The 16026-nt window shown below is 51.6% G+C and overlaps 1 protein-coding gene across 1 annotated transcript in view; it reads left to right on the forward strand.

Moving 5' to 3' along the window:
* The window catches only part of CNOT3 (CCR4-NOT transcription complex subunit 3), a 53758-nt gene that overhangs the window by 17878 nt on the left and 19854 nt on the right, over positions 1 to 16026 (forward strand). The window contains 7 exon segments of the mRNA XM_029584278.1: positions 2432 to 2521; positions 9364 to 9387; positions 9390 to 9446; positions 9448 to 9495; positions 9870 to 9965; positions 10237 to 10456; positions 10859 to 10992. Coding sequence (XP_029440138.1) covers positions 2432 to 2521; positions 9364 to 9387; positions 9390 to 9446; positions 9448 to 9495; positions 9870 to 9965; positions 10237 to 10456; positions 10859 to 10992 — 669 coding nt within the window.

Consider the following 16026-nt stretch of genomic DNA (forward strand, 5'->3'; position numbering starts at 1 on the left):
ACTCAAGGGTTCTGGTCCCTGTCCCAGTCTCGATGGCACATCAATCGCCTAGACGCCCGAGCGGTTCGCCTAGCCCTCAAGTTTTTTCTTCCTCTGATTCGTCACAAAGCTGTCCGAGTGCTATCAGACAATTCCACCACTGTAGCTTACATAAATCGACAGGGGGGAACTCGAAGTCGTCTAATGGTGTTAGAGACCAGCAAGCTTTTTCTTTGGGCAGAGAGGCACTTGGATCGCCTGGCAGCTTCCCACATAACGGGGAGGGAGAATGTTCAAGCTGACTTCCTCAGTTGTCAGCATCTCGATCCCGGAGAGTGGGAGTTATCAGACGTTGCGATGGATCTAATCATGAGCAGGTGGGGTCCCCCTCACCTAGACCTAATGGTGACACTAGCCAACACCAAGGCTCCCCGGTTCTTCAGCCAGTGGAGGGAGCATTGTTTAGAAGGGGTGGACGCGCTGGTTCTTCCCTGGCCCTCCGACGTTCTTCTCTATGTGTTCCCACCGTGGCCGTTAGTGGGGAAGGTTCTTTGAAGAATAGAACTCCATCGCGGTCCGGTCATTCTCATGGCTCCCGAGTGGCCCCGACGGCCGTGGTTCGCGGATCTGGTGAATCTCTCAGTGGACGGACCTCTTCGTCTCGGTCATCTGCCCCATCTTCTGCGGCAGGGTCCCGTATTTTCTGACCAGGCAGATCGCTTCTGTCTAGCGGCATGGCTTTTGAACAGAGACGTTTAAGACGCAGAGGTTATAAAGATGAAGTTATTGCCACCCTTCTCAGGGCCCGCAAACAATCAACTTCCCTTACTTATGTGAGGGTCTGGAAGGTTTTTGAAAATGTTTGTGAAGAGATGGGTGTTTCGGCTTGCTCGCCTTCTGTTGCGGTTTTACTTTCTTTTCTTCAGCGTGGTCTCTCCAAAGGTCTTTCGGTTAGCTCTGTGCGTGTTCAGGTCTCTGCCCTTGGTTCTCTCCTGGGCACCATTGAGGGTCGGCCGGTCGTCTCTCATCCGGATGTCGTTCGTTTTCTCAGAGGCGCTAAGCATTTAAAGCCACCTGTCTAGTCTATTTGTCCTTCATGGAAATTTGAATTTGGTGCTTCGAGCTCTCTGTACGGCTCCGTTTGAGCCTCTTCGTCGTGCCACTCTCAAAGACTTGACTCTCAAGACTGTTTTCCTGGTTGCTATCTGTTCAGCCAGGAGAGTGTCTGAGCTTCAAGCTTTATCTTGTAGAGACCCTTTCTTGTGTTTTTCGGACTCGGGCGTTTCCCTAAAGACCGTACCTTCTTTCTTACCTAAGGTTGTTTCATCTTTTCATATTAACCAGTCCATTGAACTCCCCGCTTTTTCACCAGAGGATATCGCGGCTTCTGGTAATAGTGATCTCCGTTGTCTTGACGTCAAATAAGTCTTATTGCATTATCTTGAGGTCACTAATGATTTTCGAGTTTCCGATCATCTTTTCGTTCTGTGGAGTGGTCCCAACAGGGGGAAGCAAGCTTCTAAGGCTACGATTGCTCGCTGGTTGAAGGAGGCGATTTCTTCAGCCTACATTTGCAAAGGCCGACCAGTTCCTGAAGGCCTTAAAGCTCATTCTTTACGCTCTCAAGCGACTTCTTGGGCGGAGTCTCAATCGGTGTTGCCGCAAGAAATATGTAGGGCAGCTACATGGAAATCTCTTCATACTTTTGCTCGTCACTACCGACTCGATGTTCAAGCTCCAGCTTTTGGTTCCTTTGGTCGGCAGGTGCTTCGAGCGGGACTGTCTGGGTCCCACCCTCTATAGGGAAGCTTTGGGACATCCCATGGTCTGGACTGATCCGGGTACATACAGGGAAAGGAAAATTAGTTCTTACCTGATAAACTTTCGTTCCTGTAGTACCACGGATCAGTCCAGACACCCGCCTGTTCTTATTCTGTCCGCTCGAATTCGTTCTTGTTAATATTGTTTTTTTCTCTATTTTTGTCTCCTGCATCATCTTTCTGGGATTTACTGTTAGGCACCGGAAGCATCTTTGTGATGATCAGGGGTAGTTATACAAGAGCATTTAGTCACACAGTTCATTCAATTGTTATTTTTTTTAAATTATACTTGCTATTTATCCTGGTACTTGCTTGATCTTATACCTTTTCTGCTTTGACAATAGTTATACTGAGGGTTCCTGGGTAGGTTCTGTCCTTATATGGGCTGCCCTTAGAACTCTTGTCTGTCTCCACCTGCTGGAACGGAGGCTTAACCCATGGTCTGGACTGATCCGTGGTACTACAGGAACAAACATTATCAGGTAAGAACTAATTTTCCTTTAAGTGTCTGACTTGGAGTGTGATGGCCCTTATGCTTCATTAAGGGGGAGAGTGGAGGGGGGCCTGACTTCTGATTTCCCTTTTCCCATGTTCTCTAACATATTCTTTCTGTTTCTTGCCACACTCTGCAGCGACTGAGGGACCAAATTAAGACGTGGGTGGCCTCCAACGAGATCAAAGACAAGAGGCAGCTGATTGAGAACCGGAAGCTGATCGAGACGGTAAGATAGTGCAGAAGAGACGATGGGAGGCTCTTATCCTCAACCCTCTTCCTAGTGTTGCAGCATAATAGAGCTCAGTAAGACCCCATTATCCAGAAGAGTACTGGGAGTCATGAGTTCTGCTGACTCTCTGTGTGTTACCCTGGGAGGGAGTCACTTTATCTCCCTGTGCCTCAGCTCTAATCCCCGGCTCTGTCACTGACTCTCTGTGTGTGACCCTGGGGGGAGTCACTTTATCTCCCTGTGCCTCAGCTCTAATTCCCAGCTCTGTCCCTGACTCTCTGTGTGTGACCCTGGGGGGAGTCACTTTATCTCCCTGTGCCTCAGCTCTAATCCCCAGCTCTGCACCGACTCTCTGTGTGTGACCCCCCCTCCCTCTCTGCAACCTTGATCTCCCCTTCTCTCAGCTTGCCCAAGGGTAATAAGATTGATAACTATCTTTCCCTGTAGGTCCCCGGATCAGTCCAGGCTCCTGGAGACAGAGCAGTTACCATAACAACGCTCCGCCTATAAATAGAATGGCGCCACCTACAGTCGGGCAGTGTTCCTCTGTCTCCAGCAGATGGTGGGGGGGCCAAACCTACAGTCTGGGCTGTGTGGTGAAGTTTAAGTTAGTTTTTGGGCAGAGTTAGTTTAAAGTTTTTCTTCTGGCTTGTTCAGTGTTTAAAAAAAAAAAGGTTTCTGAAGGAACAGTGTGGTCTCCGCCTCCCCAGGGGGTCGTCAGGTTCTGAGAGGACCATCCCCCGCTGGTTTTGAGGCAGCTGCAAGACAGGGTCGAGGGCCCTATTATATCCTTTTGGTAGCTCGGGGTGCGACACCGGGGAGCCCGGTTCACTCCACCCTGCAGAATCAGCACCTTGGACCACTACTGGGCAAGTTTTAAAAAAAAAAAATAAAAAAATCTTTAACTTTCCTGTCAGCTTTCCAAGACTGCTCTCTCTCCTTCCTGTTTCGGAACGTTTTTTGGTGCGGGGGGTGTCCGAATTTTCTCTTCTCTCCCGATGCCACGGTCTCCTTCGTGTCATGCGTGTGTGGCTCGGCTCGCGCGTGTCTATCCCGGAACGGCCTCTGCTCAACGTGTCTACCAGGGGGGAAAGGGAGCCTCCGGTGCCGTGAAAGTGCAGAAAATCACTAAAACTAAGTCTGCCTGAGTTCCTTCACGATCAGCTGTTTCTGGTCAGGCTGGGGCTGATCATTCCCGCTCAGCGCAGGAACGGCGGCCATTTTTGCAGACATTTAGATCTGCTCCTCAGGCTGCTAGGGGGGAGGGGTTTTTAACCGCTGCCTCTTTCTCCTCAGCCAAGGTTTCCAGGAGAAAGGGAACCTTTCCTGCCTAATTCTCCTGCGACGGAGGATGGCCCTGAGGGGGGGCTACTGTCTCCTTCCTCCTTTTCTTCAGAGTTTGTATTGTTACTCCATAAGCCTTTTAAGGCAAGGAAGTCTGGAAAGCTACAAGCTGGAGGAAAATTAGCCTCCCTGCGGTCCAAACCTCGTGCTAAGGGTGGTTCGGCACCATCCAAACCTAAGGAGTGAAGGCCTCTACCAATACTTCGGTATATAAAAGGCATATAAAAAAAAAGACATATATAAATAAGCGCCCTCTCCGTACTGGGCTGCCTCGGATACTGATACTTCTGGGCAGGATACAGACCCATTGGACCCGGACATTCAGTCCAAACCCCTGCAGGGGGTGGATGTGGACCTGGATTTACAGCAGCGAGGGGTTCGCAGGTTGCGGATGGAGATGACCCTAAGGTGGTCCGCCTCTTTAGGCAAGAGGAGTTGGGGCCTCTTATTCCTTCTATTCTAGCTGAGCTGGGCATTGAGGGTCCACCAGAAGAATCCAAACTGGGGGCTATGGATGCTGTCTCGTTGGGTCCGAAGGGCCCTGCAACCGCATTTCCTTTTCATTTTTCGGCTACAGACTTACTGTTCCGGGAATGGGATACCCCGGATCTGGGCTTGAAGGTGAGTAAGGCCATCGATAAGCTCTATCCTCTGCCGGAGGATGCTTTGGACCTGCTACGAGTGCCCAAGGTGGACGCGGCGGTGTCCGCAATCACCAAGAAGACCACGATCCCGGTTACTGGGGCGGCAGCACTCAAAGACTTGCAGGACAGGAAGTTGGAGTTGCAGCTTAAGAGGATATGTGAGGTTTCAGCACTGGGAGTTAGGGCTGCTATCTGCAGCAACTTTGCATTATGGGCGGGCCTCCGCTGGGTTCAGCAGTTAGAAGCAAATGCTGGCTTCTCGGTTGAGGAAGCTGCCCAGACTGGCCGTTTGGAGGCGTCGATGGCATACTGCGCTGATGCCTTTCACGGTCTGCTGCGGACGTTGGCGAGATCCATGGTATCGGCGGTCTCAGCCCGTAGACTCCTATGGTTAAGAAACTGGTCGGCGGATGTGTGCTCTCAGGGGCAGCTGGGATCCCTTCCCTTTAAAGGAAAGTTGCTTTTTGGCAAGGACCTGGAGGATATGATCCAATCTCTAGGGGAGAACAAGATTCATCGGTTACCAGGGTTTCAAAAAAAAAAAAAAAAAAGACAGGAATTAGAAGTTAGTTAGTCTTAGGGACTTTGTCCTTTGCAATTTATTCTTCGTTTTTACAAAAAAAAAAAAAAAAAAAAAGATAAAGGTAAGAGCACCAGAGATCCGATGCAGAGTTCTTCAGCCTCCCAGGGGAGTGTGAGGTCCTGAGGGGACCATCCCCTCTGGTGTGTGAGGCAGCTGCAACTCAGAGCCGAGGACCCTATTACAACCTCCTAGCAGCTCTGTGGTGATACCGGGGAGCCCGGCTCACTCCCCCAGTTGGAGCAGGATCTCTGGACGGCTGACGGGTACGTTTTTTGTTTTGAGAAAAAAAAAAAGAAAGAAAAGTGAGGGCTTTTCGGCGAACGCTGTTTGTTTTTTCCTGTTGTTGTCAAGGCTGTGTCTTTTGCCGCCGTTGTTTTTGGGTCGCACTCTGACTGACTTTGCCTGCTTGCCCGATGCGGGCTGCACGTTGGCTCGGCGCAATCGCGTCTGTAAGGGGTCATCCTCTGCTTGTCAGGCCTCCCCAGGGGGAGGGATCCTCTGCTGGTCAGAAGAATGTTCGGCAGGGCGCTCACAAGGCTCCAACGGGGTCTGGGGCATCGCGGCCTTCCTCTCTCTCTCCATTCCCGCTGAGCGTGGGAACAGGCGCCATTTTGAGCTCTTTTAGAGCTGCTGCAAGAGAGACGCTGGGGGAAGATATTTTCTTGCTGCCCTTTTTCTACACAGTAGAGGACCCCCGGGGGCGGCAAGACATTAATGCATCTTTCGCCTGCAAAGGAGGACAACCCTGAGGGGGGGCTTCTGCTTCCTCCTCTTCTTCAAGCTTTGCCTCAGAGTTTAATTTGTTAATGTCTAGGGCCTTTAAGGCCAAAAAGTCTGGAAAACAGCAGGCTGGAGGGAATGCTTCTTTACTGTGTCCAAAGCTGGCTCCGCGAAGTGGGCTAAGGCTCAGGATAGCGCCCATTCAGATCAGAGGCGTCCCTTCCGGATTCAGATTCTTCAGAACAAATCTCTGACTCACAGGACCGGGACATACAGTCCGAGCCCCCACTGGGAGTAGATGTGGGCGCTGATCCGCAGCAGGATCCAGGTCGGAGTTCCAAGGTTGTGGACGGGTATGTCCCAAAGCTGGTCCACCTGTTTCGAAAAGAGGTATTGGGTCTGCTGGTCCCTGCTATTCTAGATGAGTTCGGCATCGACGGGCCGCCAGAGGTGCCCGACCTGGGGGCCATAGATCAGCTATTGTAGGGCCTGAGGGGTTCCTACTACTCCTTTTTTCCTAATCATTTTTGTGGCCATCACAGACTTGCTGTTCAGAGAGGAGATCATCCTTGATTTTGGATGAAAGGTTATTAATGTTATGAATGAGCTGTATCCTCTACCGGAGGACACTGTGAACCTTCTTTGAGTCCCCGAGGTGTCCACGGCAGTGTCTGCAGTCAAAAAAACAAAAAGGCCACTATCCCGGTTATGGGAGCGACAGCCCTCCAGTATGTATGGGATAGAAAATTTGAACCTCCAGCTCAAAAAAGAAAAAAAAGTTTGTTTTGGGGTCTCCGCACTCTGCTGTACGTCTTCCTGCCTTGGCCATTGATTGGCAAAGTGCTCAGGCGAATAGAGATCCATCCAGCGGAGGTCATCCTGGTAGCCCCTGAGTGGCCGAAGCATCCATGGTTTGCAGACCTTCTCAATCTAGTGGTGATGGGACCGCTGCGGTTTCCAGATCTTCCAGACCTACTGCCTCAAGGGCCCGTTTGTTTGGAAGGCGTCGATCGCTTTTGTCTAGCGGCATGGCTTTTGAAAGGCAACGGTTAAGTCGCAAAGGCAATTCTCCAGCCGTAGTGGCTATGCTCCTGAGATCACGTAAGACATCCACCAACCTAGCTTATGTTAGATTATGGATAATTTTTTTGAGTCTTGGTGTCTGGACTGAGAGGTAGCTCCTAGCCAGGCCTCTGTGTCTGATATTCTGTGTTTTCTTCAAGCGAGTCTGTTCAAGGGCTTGTCGTGCAGTTCCCTCAGAGTTCAGGTGGCGGCTCTTAGTTGTTTGCGTGGCTCATCCTGATGTACATGTTTTCCTACGGAGAGCAAAGCACTTGCGTCCTCCGCTGAGGCATCCTTGTCCATCTTGGAGTCTGAATTTAGTCCTTACAGCTCTATGCTCGGCACCCTCTGAGCCTTTGAAACGGTCGACTCTGAAAGATCTGACCTTGAAGGTGTAATCTTTCTGGTGGCCATCACATCGGCTCGTAGAGTGTCGGAACTCCAGGCTCTTTCCTGTAGAGAACCTTTTTTGTGAATTTTGGAGTCGGGGGTTTCATTACGGACCATGACTTCTTTTCTGCTGAAAGTGGTTTCTTCTTTTCATGTCAACCAATCGGTGGAGCTGCCGGCTTTCGCGGAGTTAGATCATTCGGATTCCTTGTCTAGAGACTTGCAGAAGCTGGATGTTCGCACAGCATTGCTCCGTTATCTGGAGGTTACGAATGAGTTTCGGGTGGCGGACCATCTTTTTGTGCTGTGGAGTGGCTCCAAGCGTGGTCATATGGCCTCCAAGACTACCATAGCTTGCTGGCTGAAGGAGGATATTAGCTTGGCCTATCTGCTTCGTGGTAGATCTCCGCCTTGGGCGGAGTGCCAGATGGTTTCTCCACAGGAGATTTGCAGGGCGGCTTCGTGGAAATCCTTGCATATGTTTGCGAGGCATTACGGACTGAATGTCCAAGCACCAGGTTCCGGTGGTTTTGGAGAAGGTGTGCTTCGAGTGGGCCTCTCCGGATCCCATCCCAGGTAAGGTAGCTCTGGTACATCCCAGGAGTCTGGACTGATCCGGGTACGTAAAGGGAAAGGAAAATTAGTTTCTTACCTGATAATTTTCGTTCCTTTAGTACCATGGATCAGTTCAGAATCCCGCCCATCAGAGGCATGGGAGTAAGGGAGTCTGCTCTGTTATGTAATTAATTTTTAGGTCTGAAGAAATTGCGATTGACTATCCCCAAGTGGTTCTGCAGGTTCGGTTCCCAGGAGGGTTAAGTGGACCAATTATTTCTTTTACTTGTTAAAGGGTTATTGTACATAGTTCAAGAGGTTTTGATGAGATATTCTGCTTTGACATTGAGTAATACTGCCGGACTGTAGGTGGCGCCATTCTATTTATAGGCAGAGCATTGTTATGGTAGCTGCTCTGTCTCCATCTGCCAGAGGGGGAGGGGGGGCAAACCCAGGAGTCTGGACTGATCCGTGGTACTACAGGAACGAAAATTAGCAGGTAAGAAACTAATTTTCCTTTCCCTTTTATTCTTGGAAGCTATCGCAACAACGTAGAGATGGAAATGTTCCTACCCACCCTCTGTTGTCTGCTATCAGCAGCCTACTTACACACAGATAGGCCGATACAGTAAGGTTGCATGGAAAATGGGCGCTCAGTGTTGAGCGCCCATCCACCTCTCCTGGGCACGCGAAACAGTATTTAAAGGAGGGGCTGTGCAAAAAAAGGAGGCGCTGGGGCCAATAGCGGGCGCCTGTAGTGCCCTCTTAGCAGCGGAAGCCCAGGAGAGTTGGCTGTCGGCGGGTTTGGAAAACGGACCCTCAATTTTACGAGCGGCCGTTTTCTTAACCTGACAGCCAGCACACTTTTTTTACATTTTGGTTCCCCTGCCTTACTATCGCCAGGTGTTAATTTCTGAGCGTAAAATGTGCGGATTGGGCACGCACTGTTTTTTTCCTGCATCTGGGGTGAATAGCAAATAGCCTTATCAACATGCATTTGAATGTGATGAGCGCTATTATTTTCAGGGGGGTTTGGTCGTGCAATTTGGACGCACTAAGCCCCTTATTGTATAAGGGGTAGTGGAAGAGTGCGCTCGGCTGAGCACGCTTTACTGTATCGGCCTGAGAATGCTTTAATAAACTGTTTGCAGGTCACTGTAAGGCTGTCTTCAGCTCTGTGGGGGGGGGGCGGGGGGGGCATATTAATCTGGCAAATTGTGACCTCTGCTGAGGCTTTGGGCCCAGAAATCCCATGGGTCAGGTTCAGTTTCTCTGCCACACCCCTTTCCCCCCCGATTGGCCATCAGCTTGCCCTGCACTGTGAGGTCATAGGAGCATGCCTGCCTGAGACTGACCTTACAGCTGCCAGCTGAGCCCGTTCTCTGCTGCCCTTCTGCAGGAAAATGCCAGGAGGAGCCTTAGGTGAGGTTTGGCTATGAAATGGAGGGAGAGAGGAGCTTTCAGTGCGCTCTTGCCCTTCCTCCTTCTTTCTCCCCCTCGATGTGAGGAGCCCTCAGCACTCTTGCTTGCTTTCTCTATAGCAAATGGAGAGGTTCAAAGTGGTTAGAGCGAGAAAACGAAGACAAAGGCATACTCCAAGGAAGGGCTGGGCCTGGCCCAGAAGGGTGGACCCGGCTCAAAAGGAAAAAGAAGATGTCGGCCAGTGGCTGACGGTAAGACCATCTTCTTATGGTCCTATGAGAACACGGGGTGCTTTGCATTGCACCTCATAGCTTTAGCAAAGAGGGGTAAGATAGTCATTTGGAGCAAGGGAAAACGAGCACTCTGTAGGACGAGGGGCTGGTGGAACCACACTCGCACCTCCGCCAAATCCTTAGGTGCAAAAGGAAAGCAAAAACACACATGATGGCATGGGGCTACTGGTTGTTGAATGTACACACCTCCTCCCACCTCTCCTGCATGGGCCAAGAGTATCTTGCGTGCTATCCCCTAAGCCCTTGCTGTTTCTCTTCAGTTGTGGGGGGGGTGGGCGATGGCACAGACGGTCTCATATCATTTAACAGTTTTTGGTCATGCGTCTCCCTAGAACACGATCGACACATTGAACATGGGAGTGGATCAGTTCGAGAGTGAGGTGGAGTCGCTGTCTGTGCAGACGCGGAAGAAAAAAGGAGACAAGGATGTGAGTTTGTATTCGGAGCATGGGGGGAGCCAGGCAGTGGGATGATGTCATTGCAGTTGGATTGAAGTGTGTGTGTGTGTATGAGTGAGTGAGCGAGCCAGAGGAGGAAAAGGTAACTGGGCTGGTGGGGTCTGGGAGCTGCAGGAGAGGGTGGATTATTGCCATGGTGGGGGAGGGCACATTGAGTCCGGGGAGTTGTGGGTGTGGGAACTGCATGGGGAGAGGGTGGCTTATCGCAGTGTGTGTGTTGCGGTTTGGCTGCCACCAGCAGAAGCAGGACCGCATTGAGGGCCTGAAGCGGCACATCGAGAAGCACCGGTACCACATCCGCATGCTGGAGACCATCCTGCGCATGCTGGACAACGACTCCATCATGGTGGACTCCATCCGGAAGATCAAGGATGACGTGGAGTACTACGTGGACTCCTCGCAGGAGCCCGACTTTGAGGAGAATGAGTTCCTCTATGATGACCTCGACTTAGAAGACATTCGTAAGTATACCCTATTGGGGGGGGGGGGGGGGCCTCAGACACTTCCCTGGGGTAGGGGGGAGTCAGGCCAGATGTAAAAAAGCTTGAGGTGAAATCCTGTCTTTCAACCAGCCCCTGATAGCCACCCCCCTCCTGCCTGCTTTTTCCTTTCAGCATATACATGTATTGCCTTGCCCAAGAAAATGAAGTGCCAGGAGGTTCTCAGTCCTGAGAAGGTGCTTTATGATGGACAGAAGGGAAGGGGAACGGGAGGGCAGGAGGTAGTGCAATCAGAGCGGGGGGGAGGGATCCCGTTCCATTACATTACACAAGAGTGACTGAGATTATGGCACCAGAGCTGTATCGTATCGCCATCGTAGTGGGGCCAAAGATGGCTTATCTCTTGCAATGTTTCCCTTTTAGCACAGGCGCTGGTAGCCACCTCCCCACCCAGCCACAGCCACATGGAGGATGATATCTTCAACCAGTCCAGTAGCACTCCCACCTCTACTACATCCAGCTCCCCGATCCCGCCCAGCCCCGCCAACTGTACCACGGTAAGAAACCTGGCCGCAGGAGCCAGCTTAGTCTCCCTGAGACTTGTGTGCGTTCCAGCAGTATCGCGGTAATAGAGCAGGCCGTGGGAGCCTGCTCATTCTCTTGTGCATGTGTGTCCCCTCCCATCATGTCACTCCTCTATTGATGTGTGAGAAGGTCCACAGGAATTCAGCCTTGAAGAACAATTCCTCTTCATGCAGGCAGGCCAATCCACACAAGTGGTTTATGCACTCCAACCAACAGATCAAGACTTTTTTTTTTTTTTTTTTTTACTCTCTGATGTCGCTCCATGTAGCCCTGCACAGACATCTGCCTGCTCGCATTCTCCGTCTCCAGCAGATGGTGCTTACTTACCTGTGCATGTAGGCCTGTGAGGCATATAGGGCAGGTGGATGACAGGGCTCCTGAGGTGATAGCAAGGTTCTCCCTCCCTCAATTGAGTGTCCTGAGAAATTCCAAATTCGGGGAATGCTGTGAGGTCTCGATTGGACAGATGCGAGTCTCCAGGGCTAGGGAGCCCACTTCCAGAAATTAGTGGCACAGTGGCAGTGGTCTCCCGAGGGGGGATGGGTTGGTCCATCAGTCACCTGGAGGCTCGTGCAATTCAACTGGCATGCTTGGAGTTTGTGGATCAGCCGACTGTGAAAGCAGTGAGAGTGATGTCAGCAGTAGCCTACATAAATCATCAAGGGGGAACTCTAGTCAGCAGGACTCTCCAGAAATGGATATCCTGCTGCCATGGGTGGAGCAGCATCTTCACGCGCTGTTGGCCTTGCATATATCGCAGGGTCAGAAATGTACGGGCGAGTTATTTCAGCCGTCACGCCTTGGACCCGGGAGAATGGGAGCTGGCACACGAGGCCTTTCAACTCCTCGTTTCTCGGTAAGGGTGGCCTTTCCTGGATCTGATGGTGAACCTTGTGAATGTGAAGTTGGATCGTTTTTTTTACAGTTGCAAACGGAACGCACAAGTGCTCAGACTTGATGTGCTTGTTCAGACATGTCCGCAGGACGAGTTGCTCTGTGTTCCCTCCATGGCCCATGATCAGCAGGTTGTGGCAGATTATAGCATAGCATTCAGGCTGGTTTCCCGGACTTGCAATGAAGGCCGTGGTACATGGATCTTCAGTGTCTACTGGTAGACAGGCCAAGTTGCTGGTACACAAGGATCTGCTGCAGCAGGGATTGATCCTTCACAAAAATCCATTTCAGTTTTGTCTTACAGTTGCAAGCTTGTTGCAAGCTTGTAAATTTTCTACTTCATTGGCCTACATTCGGATCAGGCGAGTTTTTGAGAATTGGTGCCAGGATTGGTCCTGTCTCCCCTCAAAAACGTCAATTCCATGAATCTTGGAGCCTGTTCAGGAAGGTCTAGTTAAGGGGTTCGTCTTGAATATGCTGAAGGTGCAAGTGGCGGCATTGGCGTGGTGTTGGGGTTGTGTGCAGGAGACGCCTCCCTCATCCAGATATTTTGAGAAGCTTATTCAGTTGCTGTTGCGTATACTGGTGCTATGTTTTTTGGCAGGTCCCACCTTTCACCCGCTTCGGCATCTGTCCTTATGCTTGCTGACCATGAAAACTGTGTTCCTGTTTGTACCCCAGATCAGTCCAGATAGTGGGTTTATGCACCACTACCAGCAGATGGCGGCAGAGAACAAAACTTTCAGGCACTGCTGCATAACCGAGAGTGCCACCTCAGTATTTCTCTGTCTCCAGCAGATAGTAGAGTTGCAAACCAGCAGTCTGGAGTTAGAGAAAAAAAAAAGAAGATAGTAATAGGTTTGAAAGAGGATTCAGCTCCCCGAAGTGTTAGGTTCCTTCCAGGGCCATCCCTCGGGTAGAGCAGGGCGAGCTGGAGGTTGGTGACCCCCTGTCCTGACTCAGCCCATCTTGGCGGGGGGGGTTGATAGCAAGGCGTCCTGGTTCCCTTTCCCCCTCTGGGCCTTTCACTTCCTCGGTGTACTTGGCTTCCTCACCCCCCCCCCTCTGGGCCCTTCACTTCCTCAGTGTACCTGGCTTCCTCAGAGTGTGGCCTCCAGAAGCAGGGAAGTACTTCTGTTCCCTTTTCCTTTTCTTTTTTTGTCTTTTTTTAAAAAAAAAGCCAAAAAACAAAAGGGAAGGAGAGAGGCTGGGGCAGCAGGTAAGTTTTTCTACCAGGAGGCAGGCAGGAGGGAGCGGGCCGAATTACCTTTGATCGTTGGGGCCGGGTGCTGGGTAATTCAGCACTGGACAGAGTTGAGAGCGATTGTATCGGCAGCCCTCGTTATAGGCCCAACCACATGTGCAGGCCCAACCGAGCCAGTATGCCTGCTCCCGTGCAGCACAGCAAAGTTTGTCGTGGTTGCGGTTTGAGGCAAGCTCGCCTCGTTTCGGCCTTGTTTTGCCGTGAATGTGCCTTAGGAGGGGGCCAGGTCCTCGGCCAGAGAAGCCAGCGGCTTTCTTGGCAGCACATGCTGAGGTGCAGGCTGCTATTTCTGAGCCTCAGGACTCCCCTCCCACGCTGTTTCCTATTGGAAAGGACCCTGCTGGTGGCAGGGGATGGGGAGAGACTCCGGAGGTCGCTGATCAGGACTCTTCCAACTCTGATCCGGAAGCATTTTCTGCAGCTTTTTTGCTTCTCCTTTATAAAGCTTATTTAGCCAGAAAGGATTTGGGGGTCAAAGAGGCCCTTACCTAAGAAGTCCCGGATGGCCAAGAAGGCTAGAGGACCGGTGGAGTCAGGAGGAATCCTGTGCTCATTGGGGCTCAGGCGGACCACGGAGGAGGAACATTTGTCGAAGGAACGGATGATCCTGATCAGATGCAAGGGGGTCTGGTGGTGCCGGACAAGGACCCTGTTGGTGTCTTGGGGAATCCCATGCAGGATCCAGACCAGGAACCAGTGGATGCGTTAGCGGATCCGGATATGGTTCTGGTCGCGGAAAGGGATGACCCTTGAATGATCCGTCTGTTCCAGAGGGAGGAACTGGGTCCATTGATTCCCCAGGTGCTGGAGGAGCTGGGGATTAAAGTTACCCAGGAGGATTCTAATAATGAAGGAGTGAAACCGGTCCTGGATGGATTGTGGGGACCCCTTAAAGTCTTGCCATTGCCGAAGAAGCTGGTGGATCCAGGAGTGGGAATCTCCCAAGGCGGCCTGAAGGTAGTGAGGGCTATGGGAAAGCTGTATTCCTTGCCAGAGCAGACCTTGGAGTCGTGGATAAGGTGGATGCAACCATGTCTGCGGTTACCACAAAGACAACCATCCTGGGAGCGGGGGCCCTAAAGAATGTCCAGGATTGAAAGCTGGAGATTTTGCTCAAGTGGCTGTTTGAGTCTTCATGCAGCAGTATGCGGAAGTCTAATGTAGAGAGCCTGCTTGTGCTGGGTGCAGAAGGCGTATGACAAGCGTCAGGGATGGTGGCTTGAAGCAGCGCAGGTGGCCCACTTAGAGGTGGGAGTGGCCTACGTGGCCGATGCTTTGTATGACATGGTCTGGACTTCCACTAGGAGTATGGTCTCTGCAGTGGCAGCACGGAGGCTCCTATGGCTGTGAAATTGGTCATCGGACATGTGGTTTAAAACCCAGCTGTCCAATCTCCCCTGCAGGGGGAAGCTGCTCTTTGGGGAGGACTTGGAGCAGCTCATGAAGCATTTGGGAGAGTCAAAGGATAACAAGTTGCCTGAGGACAGGAAGGCCCCTAAGAAGTCCTTTCTGCCGCAAGCTCATTTTCAAGAGGTGAGATTTCATGTGGGCAGGAATCCTGCACTGGAATCGCAGAAGCAGAGTTCTGGCAGGCAGCAGCCTTTTCGGAGTCAGCGCAGACCCCCAAGGGACAGTGGTTCTCAAGGGGGGGGTGTGGAAACAAGGTTGGGCAATGAAGGCACATTGGTCTGCTCCTCTCCAGAGGCTACTGGAGGGGGGCTATCCCTTTTTAACAAGGAGTGGACCAGAATCACATAGGACCGGTAGGTCATGGAAGTGATAAGAGATGGCTACGCCTTAGAATTTTCTTGGCCGCTCAGGGACGCCTTTGTAGTCTCCCGGTACAAGCAGAGGTGGTGCGGGATACCCTATATCGGTTACAACTCTTGCACTCCATTGTACCAGTACCCCCTCAAAGGGCTTTCGGATGGAGATGTTGCGCACGGTGATAGCGGCGGTGCGCAAAGGGGAGTTTCTAGCGTCAATGGACTTGTCAGAAGCCTATCTTCATATCTCCCTTTGGGTCGAACACCAAAGGTTCCTGAGGGTCATGATTCTAGGAGAACATTTCCAGTTTCGAGCTCTTCCCTTTGTGTTGGCGACAGCGCCGCACATGTTCACGAAGGTGGTGATAGTGGCAGCACCACTCAGGAAGGAAGGTATCCTGGTGCACCCGTATCTGGATGATTGGCTGATATGGGCGAAGTCTGAGGTGGAGTGTGCTTGCTCAGTCCAGCGGGTTCTGCGGCTTCTGGAGTCATTGGGCTGGTTGATGAACCTAGCAAAGAGTCGTTTGAAGCCGGCCCAGTCATTGGAGTATCTGGGAGCACGCTTCGATACCCAGCTGGGGAAGGTGTTTCTGACTATGGAGAGAGTCATCAAGTTGCAGAGTCAGTTTCTTCGGCTGCTGCGCCTGTCATTGCCTAGGGTCTGGGATTAATTGCAGGTCCTGGGTTCCATGACTTCTATGCTGGAATTGGTTCCATGGGCTTTTGCGCACATGCGTCCGGTGCAGAGGATTCTGTTATCCCATTGGAATCCGCTGTCGAAAGAATTTCAGCTTCCTTTGCCATTGCCAGAAGATGCCAGGTCCAGTCTGTCATGGTGGCTGTCTCAGCACAATCTGGAGAAAGGAATGGATGTGGAAGTGCCCGACTGGGTACTAGTGACCACGGATGCCAGCTTCTCTGGCTGGGGGGCGATTTGTCAAGGGAAATCAGCCCAGGGGTCAGTGGTCGCTGGAGGAGGCGACTTGGTCTATCAAGCGGCTGGAAGCCAGGGCAGTGCGCAAGGCGTTACTGGCATTTCTTCCGCTTGTTCGGGACAAGTCAGTGCGAGTGTTCTCGGA

This window comes from Rhinatrema bivittatum, chromosome 19 (assembly GCF_901001135.1).
Source record: "Rhinatrema bivittatum chromosome 19, aRhiBiv1.1, whole genome shotgun sequence".
Classification (NCBI taxonomy): Eukaryota; Metazoa; Chordata; class Amphibia; order Gymnophiona; family Rhinatrematidae; genus Rhinatrema; species Rhinatrema bivittatum.